Source organism: Panthera tigris, chromosome A3 (genome assembly GCF_018350195.1).
Source record: "Panthera tigris isolate Pti1 chromosome A3, P.tigris_Pti1_mat1.1, whole genome shotgun sequence".
NCBI lineage: Eukaryota > Metazoa > Chordata > Mammalia > Carnivora > Felidae > Panthera > Panthera tigris.
Window position 1 is genome coordinate 119,118,154 of NC_056662.1, and position 19,993 is coordinate 119,138,146.

Genomic DNA, 19,993 nt, shown 5'->3' on the forward strand with positions numbered 1-19,993 from the left:
GATAGCTGGATAGTGCTCTCAATAATATAAATAAAAGGTTTTTAGTATCTTTTAGTCCTCCTGTAATGTTAATTGAATTATTTTTGTCTTGAATGTTTATTAAAATGTAAGCTTTGTCATGGAAAGGACTTGTCCCTCAAAATGTTTACTAAATTCAATAATGTAATTGGTTTCGATGCTGGCACAGTATTAATGTTCTTTAAGTGGAAGAATTGCTTTCTCCTTCTCACCTCTTTAATCAGCTTCTGGAAGAAAAGAAAAACAGTATTTTGATAGAGGTGTGATAAATTAATTTTCTTGATTAAAATGAATACAACATGAATCAGCCTTTTCTATAAGTAATCACTCCACAATTGCTACTTATAAAATAAGTAAATAAAAAATATATATGTGTATGTATGGATACATATATATACACACATGGATATAGAATCTTTCTTCTCTTAATTTCCATGAAGATTAACTTATGACAGAATTATTGCACTTTTCTTGTTTGTGTGTGTTAACGAAAAACTGTTTTGTGTAATGGAAAGAACGTTGGCTTTGGAATTGGAAAAACCTTAGTTTAGTCCTGGTTTTGGCATTTACTATAAACACATGATGTTGGGTAAGTCACTTTACATCTAAATACTTCTACCCTACTTGAAGCGTTACTTAAAAGTCCTAGTATGAAATTCTCTCTAGGGAGTTTACCATGCCATCTTAAACTGAAGTCTCTGATTTCTCAAAGCATTGTTTTTCAAATTATGGGTTTTGACCCACTAATCGTTCATGAAATCATTCTGATGGGCTGCAGCCAGATTTTAAAGCACATAATAGAGAAAAAAAGAGAAAGAAAAGAAATCAGAACACGAATTATATGGTAAGACAAAGTATTTTGTGAAACTTTTGTTTTTTATATATTTAGACGTGTGTGTGTGTGTGTGTGTGTGTGTGTGTGTGTGTGTATGTTAAATATATTTCTGTGGGTTGTGGTAAAAAAAAGTTTGAAAATCACTATCAGAGCAACTACCATTTTAATAATTCTTCCTGTAATTATTTTTGGGAAATGGTAGTGTATGTGTGCAGTGTTGAGTTTGAAAACAGACTAGTGGCATTAGTAATGTACAGTAAAAAGATGCATTGTTCTAGAAGCTTTATTTTGTCACATATGGTTTTTTTCACACGTGAGCTAGGGAGAGAGAGAGAGAGAGAGGGAGGGAGGGAGGGAGGGAGGGAGGGAGGGAGGGAGAGGGAGAGAAACTTAAGCAAGCTCCATGCTCAGTGTGGAGCCTGATGTGGGGCTCAGTCGCACGACCCTGGGATCATGACCTGAGCTGAAATCAAGAGTCAGACACTCAGGGCACCTGGGTGGCTCATATGGGCTCAGGTCGTGACCTCACGGTTAGTGGGATTGAGCCCTGTGTTGGGCTCTGTGCTGACAGCACAGAACCTGCTTGGGATACTCTCTCCCCGCCCCTCCGCTGCTTGTACTCTCTCTCAAAATGAATAAACATTAAAAAAAAAAAAAAAAAGAAGAGTCAGACACTTAAGCAACCAAGCCACCCAGGCATCCCTCACATATGATTCTTTAATCAACCTGAAAAATTTTTTTTTCTGTGGGTGTATAGTTTAAGTAGGAGTAAAATTTCAGTTTTATCCATATATATGTTCTATTGTCCCTTACATGGTTTATTGAAAAAACTATCCTTTTTTCTTCACTGCCTCCAGATCTTCTCTTCATACTCATTAGGAGAAATGTATAATTGTTCAGGGGCGCCTGGGTGGCTCAGTTGGTTGAGCATCCGACTTCGGCTCAGGTCGTGATCTCACGGTTTGTGAGTTCAAGCCCCGCGTCAGGCTCTGTGCTGACAGCTCAGAGCCTGGAGCCTGTTCTGGATTCTGTATCTCCCTCTCTCTCTGCCCCTCCCCTACTTGTGCTCTGTCTCTGTCTCTCAAAAATCAATAAACATTAAAAAAAATAAAAAAAAAAAAAGAATGTTCATAGCAGTTTCCGTATATGCTCTTAGACTCATGTGTTCCACTGGTCTATTTGTCTATCCTACCAGTAACTGCTATTATAGCTTTATAATAAGTCTTAATATCAGAGCAAGTCTTCCTACTTTGTTTTGTTTTTCTTTCTTTTTTTTTTTTAATTTTTTTTAATGTTTATTTATTATTGAGAGACAGAGAGAGAAGAACATGAGCAGGGTAGGGGCAGAGAGAGGAGGAGACACAGAATCCGAAGCAGGCTCCAGGCTCTTAGCTGTCAGCACAGAGCCCGACGTGGCGCTCGAACTCACAAACCACAAGATCATGACCTGAGCCAAAGTCAGACGCTCAACCGACTGAGCCACCCAGGCTCCCCTGTTCTGTTTTTCTTTTTAATATTGGGACAGTTTTGGCCTTTTTATATTTATTTTCATATAAATTTTAGAATCTAATTAACAATTTCTACTGAAAAGAAACAATAAAACAACACTGCTGGGATTTTTTTCTATCTTTACTTTTTTTTTTTTTTAGTTTATTTATTTTGAGAGAGAGATAATGTGAGTGGGGAAGGAGTAAAGAGAGGGAGGGAGAGAGAAAGAGAGAGAGAGACAGACAGAGAATCGCAAGTAGGCTCCATGCTGCCAGCACAGAGCCCGATGTGGGGCTTGAACCTGTGAAGCAGTGAGATCATGACCTGAGCTGAAACTGAGTTGGACACTTAACTGACTGAGCTACCCAGGTTCCCCTCTTGATTTCTTTTTAGTTATAATTTACATATAGTAAAATTTATCCTATTTTAATGTATAGCCCTATGGCATTTTGTTGGAACTGCACTGAATCTATAGAGTAAGTTGGGGAGAATCAACATATTTCTAATATTGACATTTCCTCCAATGAACATGGTATGTTCCTCCATTTATTTAGCTCTTTAATTTCTGCCAGTTAAATTATAATTTTTTTTGTTTTTTTGTGGAGATATTTGCACTTCCTCCATTGGATTTATTCCTAAAGTTTTGATGATTTATGATACTATTATAAATAGTATATAAAATTTAATTTTCTTTTTCTTTCTTTTTTATTTTATTTTATTAAAAAAGTTTTTTTTTAATGTTTATTCATTTGTGAGAGATGGAGAGAGACAGAGCATGAGCAGGGGAGGGGCAGAGAGAGAGGAAGACACAGAATCCGAAGCAGGCTCCAGGTTCTGAGCGTCAGCACAGAGCCTGATGCGGGGCTCAAACCCATGGACCATGAGATCATGACCCAAGCTGAAGTTGATCGCTCAACTGACTGAGCCACCCAGGCGCCCCTTGTTTTATTTTTTTAAATGAGAGAGAGAAAGAGAGAGAGAGAGAGAGAGAGAGAGAGAGAGAGAGAGAGAACTGGAGGAGGTGCAGAGGGAGAGAGAGAATCCTAAGCAGGCTCCGTACCCAGCACAGATCCTGACACTGGGCTCAGTCTCACAACTGTGAGATCATGACCTGAGCCCAAATCAGGAGTTGGATGCTTAACTGACTGAGCCATCCAGGCACCCCTAAAATTTCATTTTCTGTTACTGATAGAAATACAGTGACTTTTATATCTTGACTTGTATCTAGCAATCATTCCAGACTCAAATATCAGTTTTAGTAATTTATCTGGAGAATCTTTGATAGTCTATGTGTAGAAGTTTGTCATTTCTGAATAATGACAGTTAAATTTCATCATTTCTGAAACTTACATGGATAATTACTGCTTATTTATTTTGGTTTAGGACCCAAAATACAATAGAGATGATGATAGTTGGCATTTCCTTTTTTTAAATTGAAGTGTAGTTGCTACACAATGTTACATTTATTTCACATACACAACACAGTGATTCTACAACTCTGTATGTTACAATATGCTCACCGCAAGTGTAGCTGCCATCTGTCACCATACGGTGCTATTACGGTACCATTGACTATATTCCCTATGCTGTGCTTTTTATTCCCATGACTTACTCATTCCATAACTAGAAGCCTGTTATCTCCCACTCCTCTTCACTCATTTTGTCCATCCCCCCACCCTCTTTCCTTTGGCAAGGACTAGTTCGTTCTCTGTATTTATGGGCCTGTTCTGTTTTTTGTTTGTTTGTCCATTTGTTTTTTACATTCCATGTATAAGTGAAATCATATGGTATTTGTCTTTCTCTGTCTGACTTATTTCACTTAGCATAATACCCTCTAGGTCCATCCATGTTGCAAATGGTAAGATCCCATTCTTTTTCATGGCCGAGTAATATTCCATTCTCTATATATGCCACATCCTTTTTACTTATTCATCTATTGGTGGACACTTAGGTTGCAACCATATATTGGCTAGTGTAAATAATGATGCAATGAACATAGAGGTGCATATATATTTTCAAATTAGTGTCTTTGTTTTCTTTGGGCAAATACCCAGTAGTAGAATTACTGGATCATATAGTATTTTAATTTTTAATTTTTTGAGGAACCTCCATACTGTTTTCCACAGTGGCCATACCAATTTACATTTGATGGTGAGCCTTTCTTATCTTATTCACATATCAGAGGAAAAGCTTTCAACATTTTACTTTTAAGTAATATGTTTGTTGCAGTTTTCTGTAAATACCCTTAATCAGATTAAGGACATCCCCTAGTATTGTGTTTCTTCATTTCTGAACATAAAGTTTATTTGAAAAGTGTTTTTTTTTTTTTTTTGATGATTTCTGACAATCTCATTTTGATCAGAGAACATGGTTGATATTACTTGAATCCTTTGAAATTTGCCTAGATTAGCTTTATGACTCAGGATAAGCTCAATTTTCAGACAGGTGGTTTGCACTCTTGAGAATAAAGCATATTCTCTAATCACTAGGGGCAGTAATTCATATAGTGCCCTTTATGCCTACTCTTAATTGTCTATATCCGCACTTATGCTTTTGCATGTTTCCTCTATCACTTACTAAGGGAAATGTGTTAATTTCTCCCACTAAGCTTATGAAATTTGTCTCCTTGAGGTTCTGTTAAATTTTACAATATATACTTTTGATGCTATTGTAGGGGAGGCAAAACTTTACCCTCTTAGGGTCTCTGGTTGGGCCTGAGAATTAAATGGACATAGACAGATTGGCAGTTTTGCACGCAGAGTTTTCCTGTACCTGGGAGCTCCCATAGGAAAATGAAGAACTGAAGGGGTGAGGAGGCATCAGTGCTGATACACTAGGGAGGAAGGAGTAGCAGTTGTGGAAAAGTAACTAAAATATATGGGGAGACTCAAGGAAGATAAGGGTTATTTTAACAAAGTCTATGCAGATTTCTCTTGGATTCAGTTCACTGTCTCTGGGGATAAGAATGTTTCTTTCCCTTTGGAATAGGGAGGGCATCTTTCACTTGGGAGTTTATTTCCTGCTTTCAGGAAAAAAAGAGGAATTTAACATGACCTTCTTGGCACCTGCTGTTTTTCAAGTGTCTTTAGCTCAAAATAATCCTTATGCCAAAGTGGCATGTTTTGGGGTCCTATTCTGCCTCCTTTCACTATTCTATGAGATATAAATAAATGAAAAGTTCTTAGATCTTTCTGGTGAAATAAAACTTTTAAATTGTTGACAATTTATTTTCTTTGTGTTTCAGTCCATCTTGTTGATATCTGGAACATGATTGAAGCCTTCCGAGACAATGGCCTTAATACACTGGACCATACCACTGAGATCAGCGTGTCCCGACTCGAAACTGTCATCTCCTCTGTCTACTACCAGCTGAACAAGCGCCTTCCTTCTACTCACCAAATCAGTGTGGAGCAGTCGATCAGCCTCCTCCTCAACTTTATGATTGCTGCATATGACAGGCTAGTACCTTATATGTTTACTTCATTTTAAGAATGTTTATGTCTTAGTCATCCTTCTTCCAGAGTGTGTTGCTGAGTTGTCAACTTGGAATCACAGTTAAAAGGGAAATTACTCCATATGAGTTCCTTCTAAAGACTGGTTAAATGCCAGAGTGACTTACTATCACATATTAAACTCCATAAAATTATGGAGAATCACAACACTGAGACACAGTGTTTGGTAAAATTGTAAGTACCTTAGTATAGCTGTTCTCTATCCAGAGAAGTATAGCTAAGTTGTGAATTTGATTATGAGGCTTTCTATTTGACCTTGAAGCTAACCTTTCTTTACTTTGGAATAGTAAATGCCCCTTGATTCTAGTCTTGTTTTCTTCTCTTTATGTTTAGGATGCTGTTTTAATTTTTTTCAGTGCAGAACATTATCTTATACACCTTATAACACTAGAAGAAAACTATTTAAATGTGCTACAAATTAAAACAAATAATTTGCTATATTTGTATTCATAGAGAATTAAGTTGGCATTATAAAAAGCAAAAAAGAAATCATAAATGATGGAAGCATAGAATTTAATGTTTATATTCCGGGAACCAAGACTTTAGATTTTTGATTTCTGCTATACTGACAACCGTCCACTTTGGATGGGTTAATTCTTTCTGCTTCATTTTTTTCTCCCTGTAGACCTACTTTGAGTTTATACATTTGTAAAATGCTTTTATTTATTATACTTCATAATATTGAAGATTCTGTGCCTTGATAAAACTCTGCAGGTGACAAAGTCAGGTCACAACATAGGCACTCACTAAATTTATAACATTTTTATAAGATGTTATCAAATTAAATATTGTATCTATTTAATAGAAAATTATTTTAGGAAATTTGAATTTTTAAAACAAGAGTACACATGAGACATAAGTCCCAGAATTTGAATGCCATTTTTTTAGTAATTTGATTAGTGAATCCATAAGGTTAATTTTATATTGTCCAAGGAATGACTCTTTGGATACAAAGACCTTAGTAAAAATGTTATTCTGTGGTGAATAAGCAGTACATATCATGACACTAACTCAGTGAGTAAATCAGTTCAGGGTTGCGCAATACAAATTAATTCAAGAAAAAATTTTTTTTATACAAAATCAGAAATAAAAGTCATCTTACTTTTAAAAAATGATAAAGCAGAAATTATATAAACTTTGATTCTATAACCATATCAAAAAGTTAAGTACTATGGCTGAGGAAGGAAGAAGGCAGAGCAAAGAGATGGCTAAGGAAGGAAGAAGGCAGGCAAAGAGATAGCAAGAGAGAGAACAGGAATACCCAACTTAGGAGCAGAAGGTGCAGAGATTCTGGGACATATTCAGAGATGGCTAGACACATCCAGAGGGAGACAACGGAAAACAGTAAGCAAACAGTAAATCATATGAAGACAATCCATAGAAGGGCATGCTGCAGAGAACTAGGAAAAACAAAAACAGATGAGTAAGTTAAGAAGAGGAAGGACTGTAGTATGTCAGTGGTGAATTTGGTAATTCTCACATCATATCCTATTTAAAACTTTGGCCATAGGCATCAATAAATCCTTATATCACTGCTAACCTTGAAATCTTGAGTGTGTGTGTGCGCGTGCACGCGTGTGCGCCTGTGCATACATATGTATATATATGTACGTACGTAACGTACATATGTATGTATATGTATATATGATAACATCTTGTTTCACTCTAGTAATTTGAGATTGGCTTTCACATACTGGAAAAATGAAAGGATCTGGTTATTGGAATTTTATTTTTGAAAATCGTAGCATTTTGTGAAATATTTCAAATATTAGTCTCTGTATTGATTGGCCTCTTTATTACTTAGGCTGGAGAGTGCCTTTGATATGTAGAGTATGTAGTTTTTTTATTTTTTTAAGTATGCTTCACACTCAGCGTGGAGCCCAACGTGAAGCTTGATCTCCCGACCCTGAGATCAAGACCTGAGCTGAGATCATGAGATGGATGCTTAACCCACTGAGCCCCCCTGGCACTCCTCTAGTTCTTTATTTTAATTAATATTTTCAGGATTTCATATTTTATAATTCCTAAGTTAAAATTTGAAGCACTAATTTGATTATTCTTAAATTCCCTTACCTCTGAATTTACAGTCAAATTTTGGCCAGCCGTGTTTTGTTACAATTAAAATACATTGTAAGGCTGTAAAACAATAGTAAGAAACAAATAGGATCCAGACTTTGTTCCTCAGGTGTGTATCTTATTAGGAATTATTTTCTTTTTCTGCTGAGGATTTACAGTATCTTATATTTGACAACTAAAACACAGAGAACAATGTTGTAAACATCTGTGTGTAGGACATTAGTAAAAGCTATGAGGAATAGCCAAAACACTTGGGTAGCCTCATTTTTTTCCTTATCAGGTCTTTAGTATAATAATATTGGTGGTAGTCATCTGGTCTGGTCTGAAGGTACAGCAGGCGATGCTGAGGGACAAGAACTCTTCCTTACTCTTCTTCAGTTGAGCCAATTCCATTACTTAGGGCTTGTGATTTGCAAACTCCCTTTCCATCACCAAAGTCTGTGTTAGGTCGGCGTCTTTAGTTGTAAGCAGTAGGAAGCCCACTGACGCGTGTGCTTTTGTAGCAGTGGGCGAATAGGCTCACATCACCAACGAGCCCAGAGGCCCAGAGGCAGGCCAGCCCTCTGTCTTCTTGCATCAGAGCTCTCGCTTCCATTTTTCTCTTCATAGTGGTTGTGGTTTTGCCCTCCTCTTGTATCAGCTTCATCCTTTTGCTACATCAAAAAATGCCTGCTGTCAGCTGCTACATGCTTCCTGTTTCAAGTCTAGGTAGCGGGAGAGAGCTGGTTTCTTTCAACACCAAACAAAAGTATATGAGCCTCCCTCCAGAAATGTGCATTTGGGCCATGCATGTGTAGATGTGATGCTTTTTAGCTCAAACAGATCAGGATTTGTGTCTCTGGAGTAGAGTGGTTAAATTCTTCCCCTCATTACATGATGCCTCACAGTGGTGGGGGGGGTGGGGTGGCGGTGGTTGGACTAGCTATGAAGGAGATGGCTACGTGTCAACCCGAAACTGCTCACTGAGCATCATAAACTTGTGGCTCCCTTTCTTGTTAAACGGCCCCGTTCTCCACCCAGCTCCTTGAATCTGAAACCTGAGAATTACTTACACCCTTCCTTCTTCTCCACTCCCATTTCCATGCCAGTTGCCAAGGCCTGTCATTTCTATATCTGTTTAAAAAAAATTTTTTTTTTAAATTTTACATTTATTGATTTTTGAGAGACAGGGTGAGACAGAGCATGAGCAGGGGAGAGGGAGAGAGAGAACGAGACACAGAATCTGAAGCAGGCTCCAGGCTCCTAGCAAGTGTTCAGACGGAGCCCGATGTGGGGCTCGAACCCACGAACCGTGAGATCATGACCTGAGCTGAAGTCGAATGCTCAACCAACTGAGCCACCCAGGTGCCCCCATTTCTACATCTTGACTCGCTCAGATCTGTGTGCATCTCTCTGGCCCTACTACCACCCAGCCTGCCACCATCATCTTCTGCCTGGACTGCTTCCGTGGCTTCTAACTGATCTTTTTACACGTACTTTCTTCCCTCATTCATTCTTAGAGGTAATAAACATCGTGAGCCCTACTAACCCAGGAACTTGAACATTAGCAATAACTTAGGTTTATCTCTCCTGTCCCATCCCACTGACCTGCACATAACTAAAGTGAATCCGATTCTGATTTTGCATTACTGTGTTCTTCTTAACAGTTTTTTCCCCACGTATATAGGCATAAACACAGTGTTAATTTTAATTATTTTTACTAATTGTAAAAAAGAAATTCATGTTGTCTGGCTGTCTGTACTATTACCTCATTTACTTTTTTCATTCATTTCATGTTTTTTTTTTTTTAACGTTTTTTATTTTTGAGACAGAGGGAGACAGAGCATGAACGGGGGAGGGTCAGAGAGAGGGAGACACAGAATCGGCAGCAGGTTCCAGGCTCTGAGCCTTCAGCACAGAGACTGACGCGGGGCTCGAACTCACGGACTGCAAGATCATGATGTGAGCCGAAGTTGGCTGCCTAACTGACTGAGCCCCCAGGCACCCCCAGGCGCCCCCAAGTGCCCCCATTCAGTAATATATTGTAACACTTCATTCATGTTGCATGTAGCCATAGTTCAGTTATTCTCGCTGTTGCACAACGTTCTGTTGTAATACTGTACCTGTCGTTTTCTCCAGGTTCTTGCTGCGGGAAACAGCACTGCCTGGAGCGTCCTGGCTCATGCGTACAAGTGTTCTAGACTGCTCTCTTGGTCCTAAACTGAGGAATGGAATTGCCAATTCGGGGTGGGGGGGAGGTGCGGTACATGAAATTCAGCTTTAGAGGATAGTATCAAATTATTTTAACAAATTATACCAGTGCATAAGAGATCCTTTCAATCCACATTCTTTCTGAAAGTTTTAGAATTGTCAGACTTTTTAGTTTTTGCTAAGTGATACCTCATTGTTGTCTTGATTTGCATTTTCTTGATTATCAAGCATGTCTTCATGGGTTTCTTAACCAAATATATTACTTCTGTGAAATGCCTCTTCGTATCTTTTGCCTGTTGTTCTAGCATGTTGTTTTTTCTTTTTGTACTGATTATAGGGGCTTTTCATAGACTCTCGATGACAGTTTTTTCTTGGTTATATGTGTTGCACATATGTTCTCTCCATTTACTTTTCATAGGATATCTTTCTCTTCAAATGTTTTTAATGAAAAATTTCAGATATTTACAAACATAGAAAGAATATTATAATAAATCTCAAGCTATCTATCACTCAGCTTCAGTAATTACCAGCACATCCCCAAACTTACCTCATCTGTATCCTCAGGATCTTCACCTCCACCCTCCCTCTTTTCATGCCTTCTTTGAAGCAGATCTCAAGTATCATTATTTCATATGTAAATATTCCAGTGCCTACATTCTAATGTGTTGCAGTACCATTTTCCCTCAGCTTTGCTCCAAGAAATACTACTGCTTAGAATGGAATGAAATTACACCTCAAATGGAACAAACCTATAAAAAAATCATACATCTAATGAAACTAGGTTTGGATAAAATCTTCAAAATACATCAGTATTGAACATATTAACGAAAGGTCAGAGTTATTGTTTACCATCTAAAAGAGCAGTATAAAACACTCTTGATACTTTGAACAATCTAAAGATTTCTTTAGTGTAATGAGTTTTATGTATCTAATTTTGATGGGTAAATATGGAAAAAGTTGCTGTGTAGTTTGGAAATATGGCTAAGAACTGTTTTAAAGTCTTGCTCTGACAATTTGGACATATTTAAAAGTTTCCATGGTTTCCTCTTAATACTGAATGCTAAAAACAAAACAATATAAAAAAACAAAGCAAAAACAAACTCTTTCATTCTAAATAAAGCAGTTGTATTCCTTAAATTTTGAATATGCCCAGCTAGCGTATTATGGAATGGACGTTGCTGAAAAAGATAACGTTAGGTTACAGTCTTCCTCATTTGTGATTTTTTTTTTTTTTTTTTTTTACGTTTATTTTTGAGACAGAGAGAGACCGAGCATGAACGGGGGAGGGGCAGACAGAGAGGGAGACACAGAATTGGAAGCAGGCTCCAGGCTCTGAGCCATCAGCCCAGAGCCCGACGTGGGGCTCGAACTCACGGTCTGTGAGATCATGACCTGAGCTGAAGTCAGACGCTTAACCAACCGAGCCACCCAGGCGCCCCCCTCATTTGTGATTTTTAAGCAAAACTATCATATCCTGGGAGGCATAAATACTTGATATATTTATGTACAGTATTTACTGTTATCTCTGCTTGTTGTCAGATGGATTCAGGATGGCAAGAAAAAATACAGCCAAACACAAGTGGAAGAGAACTAGGACTGAGTGGGAAGAGTTTGAGGTTCACAGAAGCAGCACATTTAACTCTTGCAAGGATGTGAGCATAACTCCTTTAGGAAATTTCCGGGGGTTGGTGGAGAATGAGGTAGGGATTTGGGGTGTTTTAAAAAGGTGAAATCCTCAGCGGAAACCTTGTGTGAAATGGAGAGAAACAGCTGCTCTGGTGGACCAGGAGGAGGACAGCCCACCTGCCTGCCCTGCGTTCCCCACGCTGCCTGGTGGGTGTCTTGATGTGGTGTCACCAGAACTGGTTCACTGAGTCACAGTCTGAGTACTTGGTGCCAGGATTATTCAGGGAGCAGAAATGAGTGAACTTGAAGTTCACTTACTCTTCCCATCACTTACTCATTATTTTGTAGCTTTTCTTTCAAGAGAAGTCATGCATTCATGTTAATTTTCAAAGAATCTTCTTGATTCCAGGATATGCAGATCTGAAAAGGGTTTGACCATTAGCTAATATTTCAGAAAAACAATTTTTTGCTAATTATTTTGGCCTTATCTTAATGTCTCCTTTTTATGTGTTTATTTTTGTATTGTTGTTTTTTTTAATGTTTATTTATTAAAATTTTTTTAAAAATATTTGTTTATTTTTGAGAGAGAGAGAGAGACAGAGCATGAGCAGGGAAGGGGCAGAGAGAGAGGGCAACACAGAATCTGAAGCAGGCTCCAGGCCCTGAGCTGTCAGCACAGAGCCCGATGTGGGGCTTGAACTCAAGAACCGTGAGATCATGACCTGAGCCGAAATTGGACAATTAACCGGTTAACTGACTGAGCCACCCAGGGGCCCCCTAAATGTTTATTTATTCTTTTGGGAGAGAGAGAGAGAGAGAGAGAGAGAGAGAGAGAAAGCATGAGCAGGGGAGGAGCAGAGTGAGAGAGAGGGGCAGAGGATCTGAAGCAGGCTCTGCATGCTGACAGCAGTGAGCCTGATGTGGGGCTAGAACCCACAAACTGTGAGATCATAACCTGAACCAAAGTTGGATGCTTAACCAACTGAGCCACCCAGGTGCCCCTATTTTTTGTTTTTGTTTTTAAGAAAAGGCAAGAAAGGGCATGCTTCTTCTGAGTGTGTTACTTTTTCCTTGCCTTTGTTTCTCTGAAAGTGAGGAGAGAGGTAGTAACAGAGAGATCTCTAGTCCATTCGGTACCTCCAAATTAATCTGATTAAGACACCTTTTTCACCTCAAGAACCTTCCAAAACTCCCTGTGGTTTTTGAATGAGATTCGTACCCTCACTTCTAATGGTATCATTCCTTGATTCCCTGTACATACCAAGCTCTAAGTAAACTACTTGAGGCACTTCTCAATTTTTCTAATATGATATACTCCCATTTCTCTCCAAGCATACTTACCCCAACCGCTACCCCACCCCGCTCAAGTTTTTATATACTCTGTAGCCTTACTTTTTACCACCAACCCCACTTTTATCCCTTTGATGACCTATGGTATTTGTCTGTGTTATTATTTTGACCTTAAGTTATACAATGCTCTAAACTGCTTCGTAAGAGTACAAATAAGGTTGAAAGCCCTTGAGAGCAGAGATTCTACCTTATACTTCTTTGATTACTTGATAAACACAATGCTAAATTCTTAATAAATATTTGTAAGGTTGAAATGAAAATTAAAAATTAGCAGGCATTCTGATTGTGATAAAACTGAATAATATTCTAAGTTGATTTTACTTGATTAAGCCATTTGACATTTGCCAAATGGATTCTTGATTTGCAGGTGATTATTGCATAATCCATTCACTGTGAAGTTTTGTAAATTAAGATTAATTGGGAAAATATGAGTTTTTGAAAATCAACAAGAAATGTTCTTTTACTTTTAGCTGCATGTGGTAATGGGACTAGTAGCAGTGTTTGCAAAGTAGAAGTCTATTTTTATGTGAGAAGTACTAATTTATGGTTGGCAGCAGCCACAATTGTTTGTTAAAGATGTAGAAACAGCTTGTTTCTTAAGTAAAAAATGCCCCCTGTAGTCTTGTTTTCAAAAGTATTAATTTGCATAGCAAGTTCTTCTTAGCGCAAAGCTATAAACGCCATCCAGATTAGGTTAGTTTAAATATTTTTTTAAAAATAGGTAGAATTTGAGACTTTGCTGAACTGAAATGAGCAAGCTCTCAACGAAAGGGCACAGGTGAGGACGGTGAGGCTTCTGAAGGTGCCTGCATGTTAAAACATAGCAGTGTTTATTCAGGGTGACTCACTGTCTGCTTAGCTTGGCACGGAGCTCATCGTGGTGTTTTCTCAGTATTGGATAATAAGAACTCTTTTTAGAAGTCATGTGCATGGTTTATTGTCAGACCATAAAATGATAGGTCTGTAGCAGTGAATCATGCAGGGAAGTCTGAGAAAGAGAAGCATGATGTTTCTTACCGAGGGAGGGTGCTCCCTGGAGAGACTCTGGGTGGGGTTAAAATAACAAGTTTCCTTACTCCCATCATCCTCAACAAACACTACCTGTTTGCCCTTTCATTTTAGTATCTTTATGCAGGGGTTAATATTTACTGTTACTTATTTTTTTTAAATAATTTTTTCACATTTATTTATTTTTGAGAGAGAGAGAGAGCGTGAGCAGGGGAGGGGCAGAGAGAGATTGGGAGACACAGAATCCGAAGCAGGCTCCAGCTTCTGAGCTGTCAGCACAGAGCCCAACGCGGGGCTTGAACTCAAGGGTGATGTCATGACCTGAGCCAAAGTCAGACGCTCAACTGACTGAGCCACCCAGGCACCCCTACTGTTACTTATTAAGTATTCACCTACTAACTCTGAAGCTGTCATAGGTCAGATTTTTAGTTGAACCACATTTTTTTTGTGATAAAACCGAATCCTATTCGAAGACAACGGATTCTGGGATGAACTTGGATTTTACCTTGGAAGGACTGAGAACATAGGTGTCGGGGAGATTGTGTGTGCCACGACCAAGGGCAGCTAACCCTTGACTTTTAAATGTAACTTGACTTGTATACAGATTAAATTCGGGTGTCTGCTGGGAAGGATTGAGACTGAGTTTTTCCAAGAAGAAAGAATCAATTAGATAAAGGACATAATCACAGGGTGTTAGGCTGCTAAGTGGCTGCAGCTCCTCTCTGCTGCCTCTAATTCTAGGCAAGAATGCAGGGGCGCTAAGGCAACACTAGAGAACACAGTGACAGAGACACTTTCCCTTTGCTTTGTTTGGGGGCAGCTGCAGGAAGTTTTAGTTAGGCTTAAAGTAGACTGAGGAACCCAGTGCCAAGAAAAGCATTCAGAGCAAAGGAGTAAATGCTGACGTTTGGCCTACTAAGCAAACAGTTGAGAGGTGGGGGAGCTAAGATTCTTTCTGTTTGAAGAGAAAAATGTAAATAACGTGATTTCAGCAAGAATTCTGAGTACACCCTTTCACTAATTTTATTAAGTGGTTATTTCTGTATGCTAAATTATACTTAGATTTTACATCAGTATCTTTAGTAAGTATTTAAAGTATCCTTAAATACACCATTTCTTAATTTGTTTATATCAGTATTTACTTTTGAAAGGTGAATAAAGGGCGCCTGGGTGGCTCAGTCGGTTAAGCGGCCGACTTCAGCTCGGGTCACGATCCCGCGGTCCGTGAGTTCGAGCCCCGCATCGGGCTCTGTGCTGACAGCTCAGAGCCTGGAGTCTGTTTCGGATTCTGTGTCTCCCTCTCTCTGACCCTCCCCTGTTCATGCTCCGTCTCTCCCTGTCTCAAAAATAAATAAAAAAAAACGTTAAAAAAAAATTAAAAAAAAAAAATGAAAGGTGAATAAACCTTTTGATGGTTGAAACCGTGAGCCTAAAACTGTAAGCATTGTAAGTGGGAAGGTTAGTTCGTAATTCAGACCTGAACCCACTGCCCCATGTTCAGGATACACAATTATATATTTATAAACAGATTCTTAAACATGTTCAGTAAGCGTCATTCCTAAATCTGTCTGTAGGTCCTCATGATCCTTAATCTCAGATACCTCTCCTTTCTCCTTACTTAAAACACCCCCCACCTTGCTTACACGTTCCCTTTATCCTCTTGAGTTACACATTGACACGTACATGGATTTCCCCTCACCCTCAATAAAGCATGAGATGTTACGCACACACATATTAGCACACCCCAAAAGGCATGCAGGCAGAAAGGGGAGAAGATTCACGGTGCGATGGGTGGGAGATTATGTGTGGATATTGCTGTGTGGCTGTACGAATAGGAGAATGGTTGGAAAGTAGATCTGAGAGATGATGAATTAAGGGACCACACGTTACTGATAATAGTTGAGGGGTGACACACACACACTGTCCTGTTAATACGTCTGATCAGAGGTCAGTCATTGAGATTAGTAATAATCTTAATGAGTGGAGGGGTGGCTCAGTCGGGTAAGTGTCCATCTTCGGCTCAGGTCATGATCTTGGGGTTCATGGGTTTGTGCTCCATGTCGGGCTCTGTGCTGACAGCTCAGAGCCTGGAGCCTGCTTTGGATTCTGTGTCTCCCTCTCTCTCTGCCCCTTCCCTGCTCACACTGTGTCTCTCCCTGTCTCAAAAATAAATAAACATAAAAAAAATTATAAAAAATAACGAGTGGAAAAGGATACAAGTGCTGATCTAAGTCAGTTGAGAAGGATGTTGTTATCCTGTATTTGAATATAAGACTTTCTGAATTTGGAACTAATATCTGCATTAAAGCTGAGTAAAGAATATTTGAATAAGGGATACGAAGTATTTTAAATATTAGTATTTTAAATATTAGCTTCTAAAGCATTCTGAAGATTTTAAAGAAAAAAGTGTTAAGTGCTCTTATGATAATTTTTAGAAGTAAAGGTGTCATAGTACCCATTAAGACCTGCCGTATGGCATTTATTGATGGGTACTGTACGTTAAATCTTTCTTGAGTAACAGAGTTGAGTTTGACCTGGCTCTCTTGTCAGCATGCCGGGCTCTGCCGCACCCTTCTGTTTGCATAAATGGCATCAGTTTCTTCTTTGCATCAGGAATAGATCCTTTTTTCTCTTTGAAGGAAGAACATGAGATTTGGAGCCAGAAAGAGTTATACAATCACAATATGATTAATTCTCTTTAATCTTTCATTATGTCCTTTGATTTTATCATTACCTGCAACATAAAAGCTGAAGTCTTAGTATTGCCTTCAAAGTTCTGTGTTGGTAGTTTTCAGCTCAGGATGCATATTAAAATAACACGAAAAACTTTTTAAAAATATCAAGAACAGGGTAGGGTTTTGGTATCTGGATTTTTGTGTCCACATTCATGAGGGATACTGATTTGTTTTCTTTTGTTGTAATAGATTATTGTGTTTTTGGTATCAAAATAGTACTGGTCTCATAAAAGAATTGGGAAGCGTTTACTCCTTTTTTGTTCCCTCAAAGAGCGTAGAAATGCAATTATTTCTTCTTTAAATGTTTAGAATTCACCAGTATAGCTCTCTGCATGAGGAGCTTTCTCATTTGGAAAGCTTAAAAATACAGATTTAGTTTCTGTGATAGATACAGGCCTATTGAGGTTATCTGTTTCCTCAGCGTGAGCTTTAATATTTGGTGTTCTTCGAGGAGTGGTTTGTGTCTGTCTGGTTCATTTAAGTTGTTGAATTTATGGACACAACGTCTTTATGTTTTCTTATTTCTATCATGTTTATAGAAGCCTTAGTTGATAACCCTTCTTTCATTCTTGATATTGGTATTACCAATATCTTTCTTTTTTTCTTAGACTGGCTTGAGGTTTGTCAATATTACTGATTTATTCAAAGAACCAGCTTTTGGTTTTATTCATTTTTCTCTATTTTTCTGTTTTTTAATTTCACTGATTCCTGCTCTTATGTATATATTTTTTCTTTTGCTTGTTTTGGGTTTAATTTGCTGTTCTCTTTCTAGTGTCTTAAGATTATTGACTTGAGAATTGTCTTTTCTAACATAAGCATGTTTAATACTTACAAAGTGAAAAGTGCCCATACACTCATGCTTTCCTTTGGCTGCCTTCTTTCCACCCTGGACGCAACCATTGTTATTTTTTCAATATCCTTTCACAGAATGCTACATAGCATTCTAGCAATTATTTTCTTCCATGCTTTGCTTTTTTTTTTTTTTTTTTTTAACTTCGTAATCTATCCTGGATATAACTCTTTATCTTTCACATATTATTTTTTATTCTCTTTTATGATAGCATAAATAGCCAGTCTTTTATTAATGGGCATTTAAGAATAGGGCCTGGGTGGCTCAGTCGGTTGAGCGACCGACTTTGGCTCAGGTCATGGTCTCGCGGTTTGTGGATTTGAGCCCCGCGTCGGGCTCTGTGCTGACAGCTCAGAGCCTGGAGCCTGCTTCGGACTCTGTGTCTCCCTCTCTCTCTGCCCCTCCCCTGCTCATGCTCTGTCTCTCTGTGTCTCAGAAATAAATAAACTTAAAAATTAAGAATAGGGCCTGGGTCTTGGTATTTTTAACAATTTTATTCTTTTTATGCATTTCATTATGAAAAATTTTATGCATACAGTTTATATATTTTAAGTGTCTTTTAACTTCTAGGTTTCCCTTCATTATTTTCTGCCTTAAACCATTAGCCTTGTCCAGTAATGGTAACTGTCGCTTTCCCGGGATTCATTTATTTTAAACAGTTTATACTGAGAATTAGAAAATGCCTGTAGAAGGATACCTAAAACAGAGTACAGTGTAATGAATCATTGTAAAGCAGGTGTCCCATGTAGGTACTATGGCGGCCAAGGAGTCGAGGACTGTCAGCACCTGGAAAGCCTTTCGTGTGGTCCTTTTGTGTCTCCCCTTCCCTTCTCCCACAGGTAATCAGTATCCTGATTTTTATGGAAATCTCCTCTAAGATTAATTTTTACTTTCCCCTGGATACTCTCACAGATTGCAGATACTGAAATCTGTATCTGCAAACAACGGTTTGAGCAAGTTTACCTTAAAAAATGTCATTAGCTGTGTAGCGAGGCTCCGTCTACTGTTGATGAGCCCTGCCGCTTCATTCTTGCTCGCTGGCCATCAGGCATGCCTGCTCCCACTCTGGACTTCAGGAATGTTTTCTTTTGTTGCTTCATCTTTCTGGGCCACTTCACTTCAGGATACAAACTGCATCCAGTGGAGTTCTTAGTTGTAAGCAATAGAAACCATCTCTGGGGGCACCTGGGTGGCTCAGTTGGTTGAGCGTCCGACTTCAGTTCAGGTCATGATCTCACGGTTCGTCAGTTCAAGCCCTGCATTGTGCTCTCTGCTGTCAGCATGGAGCCCTCTTTGGATCCTCTGTCCCTTTCTCTCTCTGCCCGTCCTCCACTCGCTGTCTGTCTGTCTGTCTCTCTCTCAATGAATAAACTTTAAAAAAAAAGAAACTGTCTCTGGCTAATTTATTAAAAGGGTATGTGTGACCCACAGACTCTCTAAGAAGGCTGGGAAAGTGGGCCTGATGACCACACCACCAAGAACAGATCTCAAAATTGTCACAAAAGCGCTCTAATGAAGACACCACTGCCACCTCTCTGGGGCACTGATATCGTTGCTTGCACCCCACATACCACTGACGCTGGGCCGTGGGCCTGCCACAAGTGTCTGTGTCTCTGCCCACTCAGGAAGCTGGAGGTAACTGCTAGTGCAGCCATGCTTGCTGGTGGAATCTTTGGAGTTCCTCCTTCTACAAGCTAATGGTTTTCTATTTGGTCTAGAGTGGGTGCGTCTTACTGGCAGAGCTTGTGGCATGTGGCCGTGTCTTAATTTTGAAGAAAGATGGGAAAGCAAGCGGGTGAGGTTTTCTTTGTTTCTTTCTTCACACTTGGGTCGTAGGACACGTATTTGTCTCATGATATAAGGCATGCTTAAAGGTAGACTTGGCATTTAGATGGTTGGTGACCAAAAAGAAATGTCCACTGTAGAAGTTCTGTATTGGTTTTAGAAATCCATTCCTCTTAGTAGCTGATGTTCTTTGTAGCTTCTCGTGTGGTTTGTACAGTGCAGGGAGTGTTTGACACAGGCATATTCCTTATATTGCCAGGTGCCATATAAGATGTGGAGCGGTGCCTGTATTTCTGGAGAACTTTTGTTTTAAAAACCCCATCCCAGGGAAGCCTGGGTGGCTCAGCCAGTTAAGTGTCGAACTCTTGGTTTTGGCTCAGGCTGTGATCTCATGGTTAGTGAGATCGAGCCCTGCATTGGGCTCCGTGTGTTGACAGTGTGGAGCCTGCTTAGGATTCTCTCTCTCCCTCTCTCTGCCCCTCCCCCGCTTATTCATTTTCTCTCTCTCTCTCTCTCTCAA

The 19,993-nt window shown here is 39.1% G+C and overlaps 1 protein-coding gene across 9 annotated transcripts in view; it reads left to right on the forward strand.

Moving 5' to 3' along the window:
• The window catches only part of DTNB (dystrobrevin beta), a 239,718-nt gene that overhangs the window by 35,502 nt on the left and 184,223 nt on the right, over positions 1–19,993 (forward strand). For all 9 annotated transcript variants that reach the window (XM_042982350.1, XM_042982349.1, XM_042982351.1 and 6 more), the window contains exon 4: positions 5,586–5,799. In XM_042982350.1, coding sequence (XP_042838284.1) covers positions 5,586–5,799 — 214 coding nt within the window. The remainder of the gene's footprint in view (positions 1–5,585; positions 5,800–19,993) is intronic.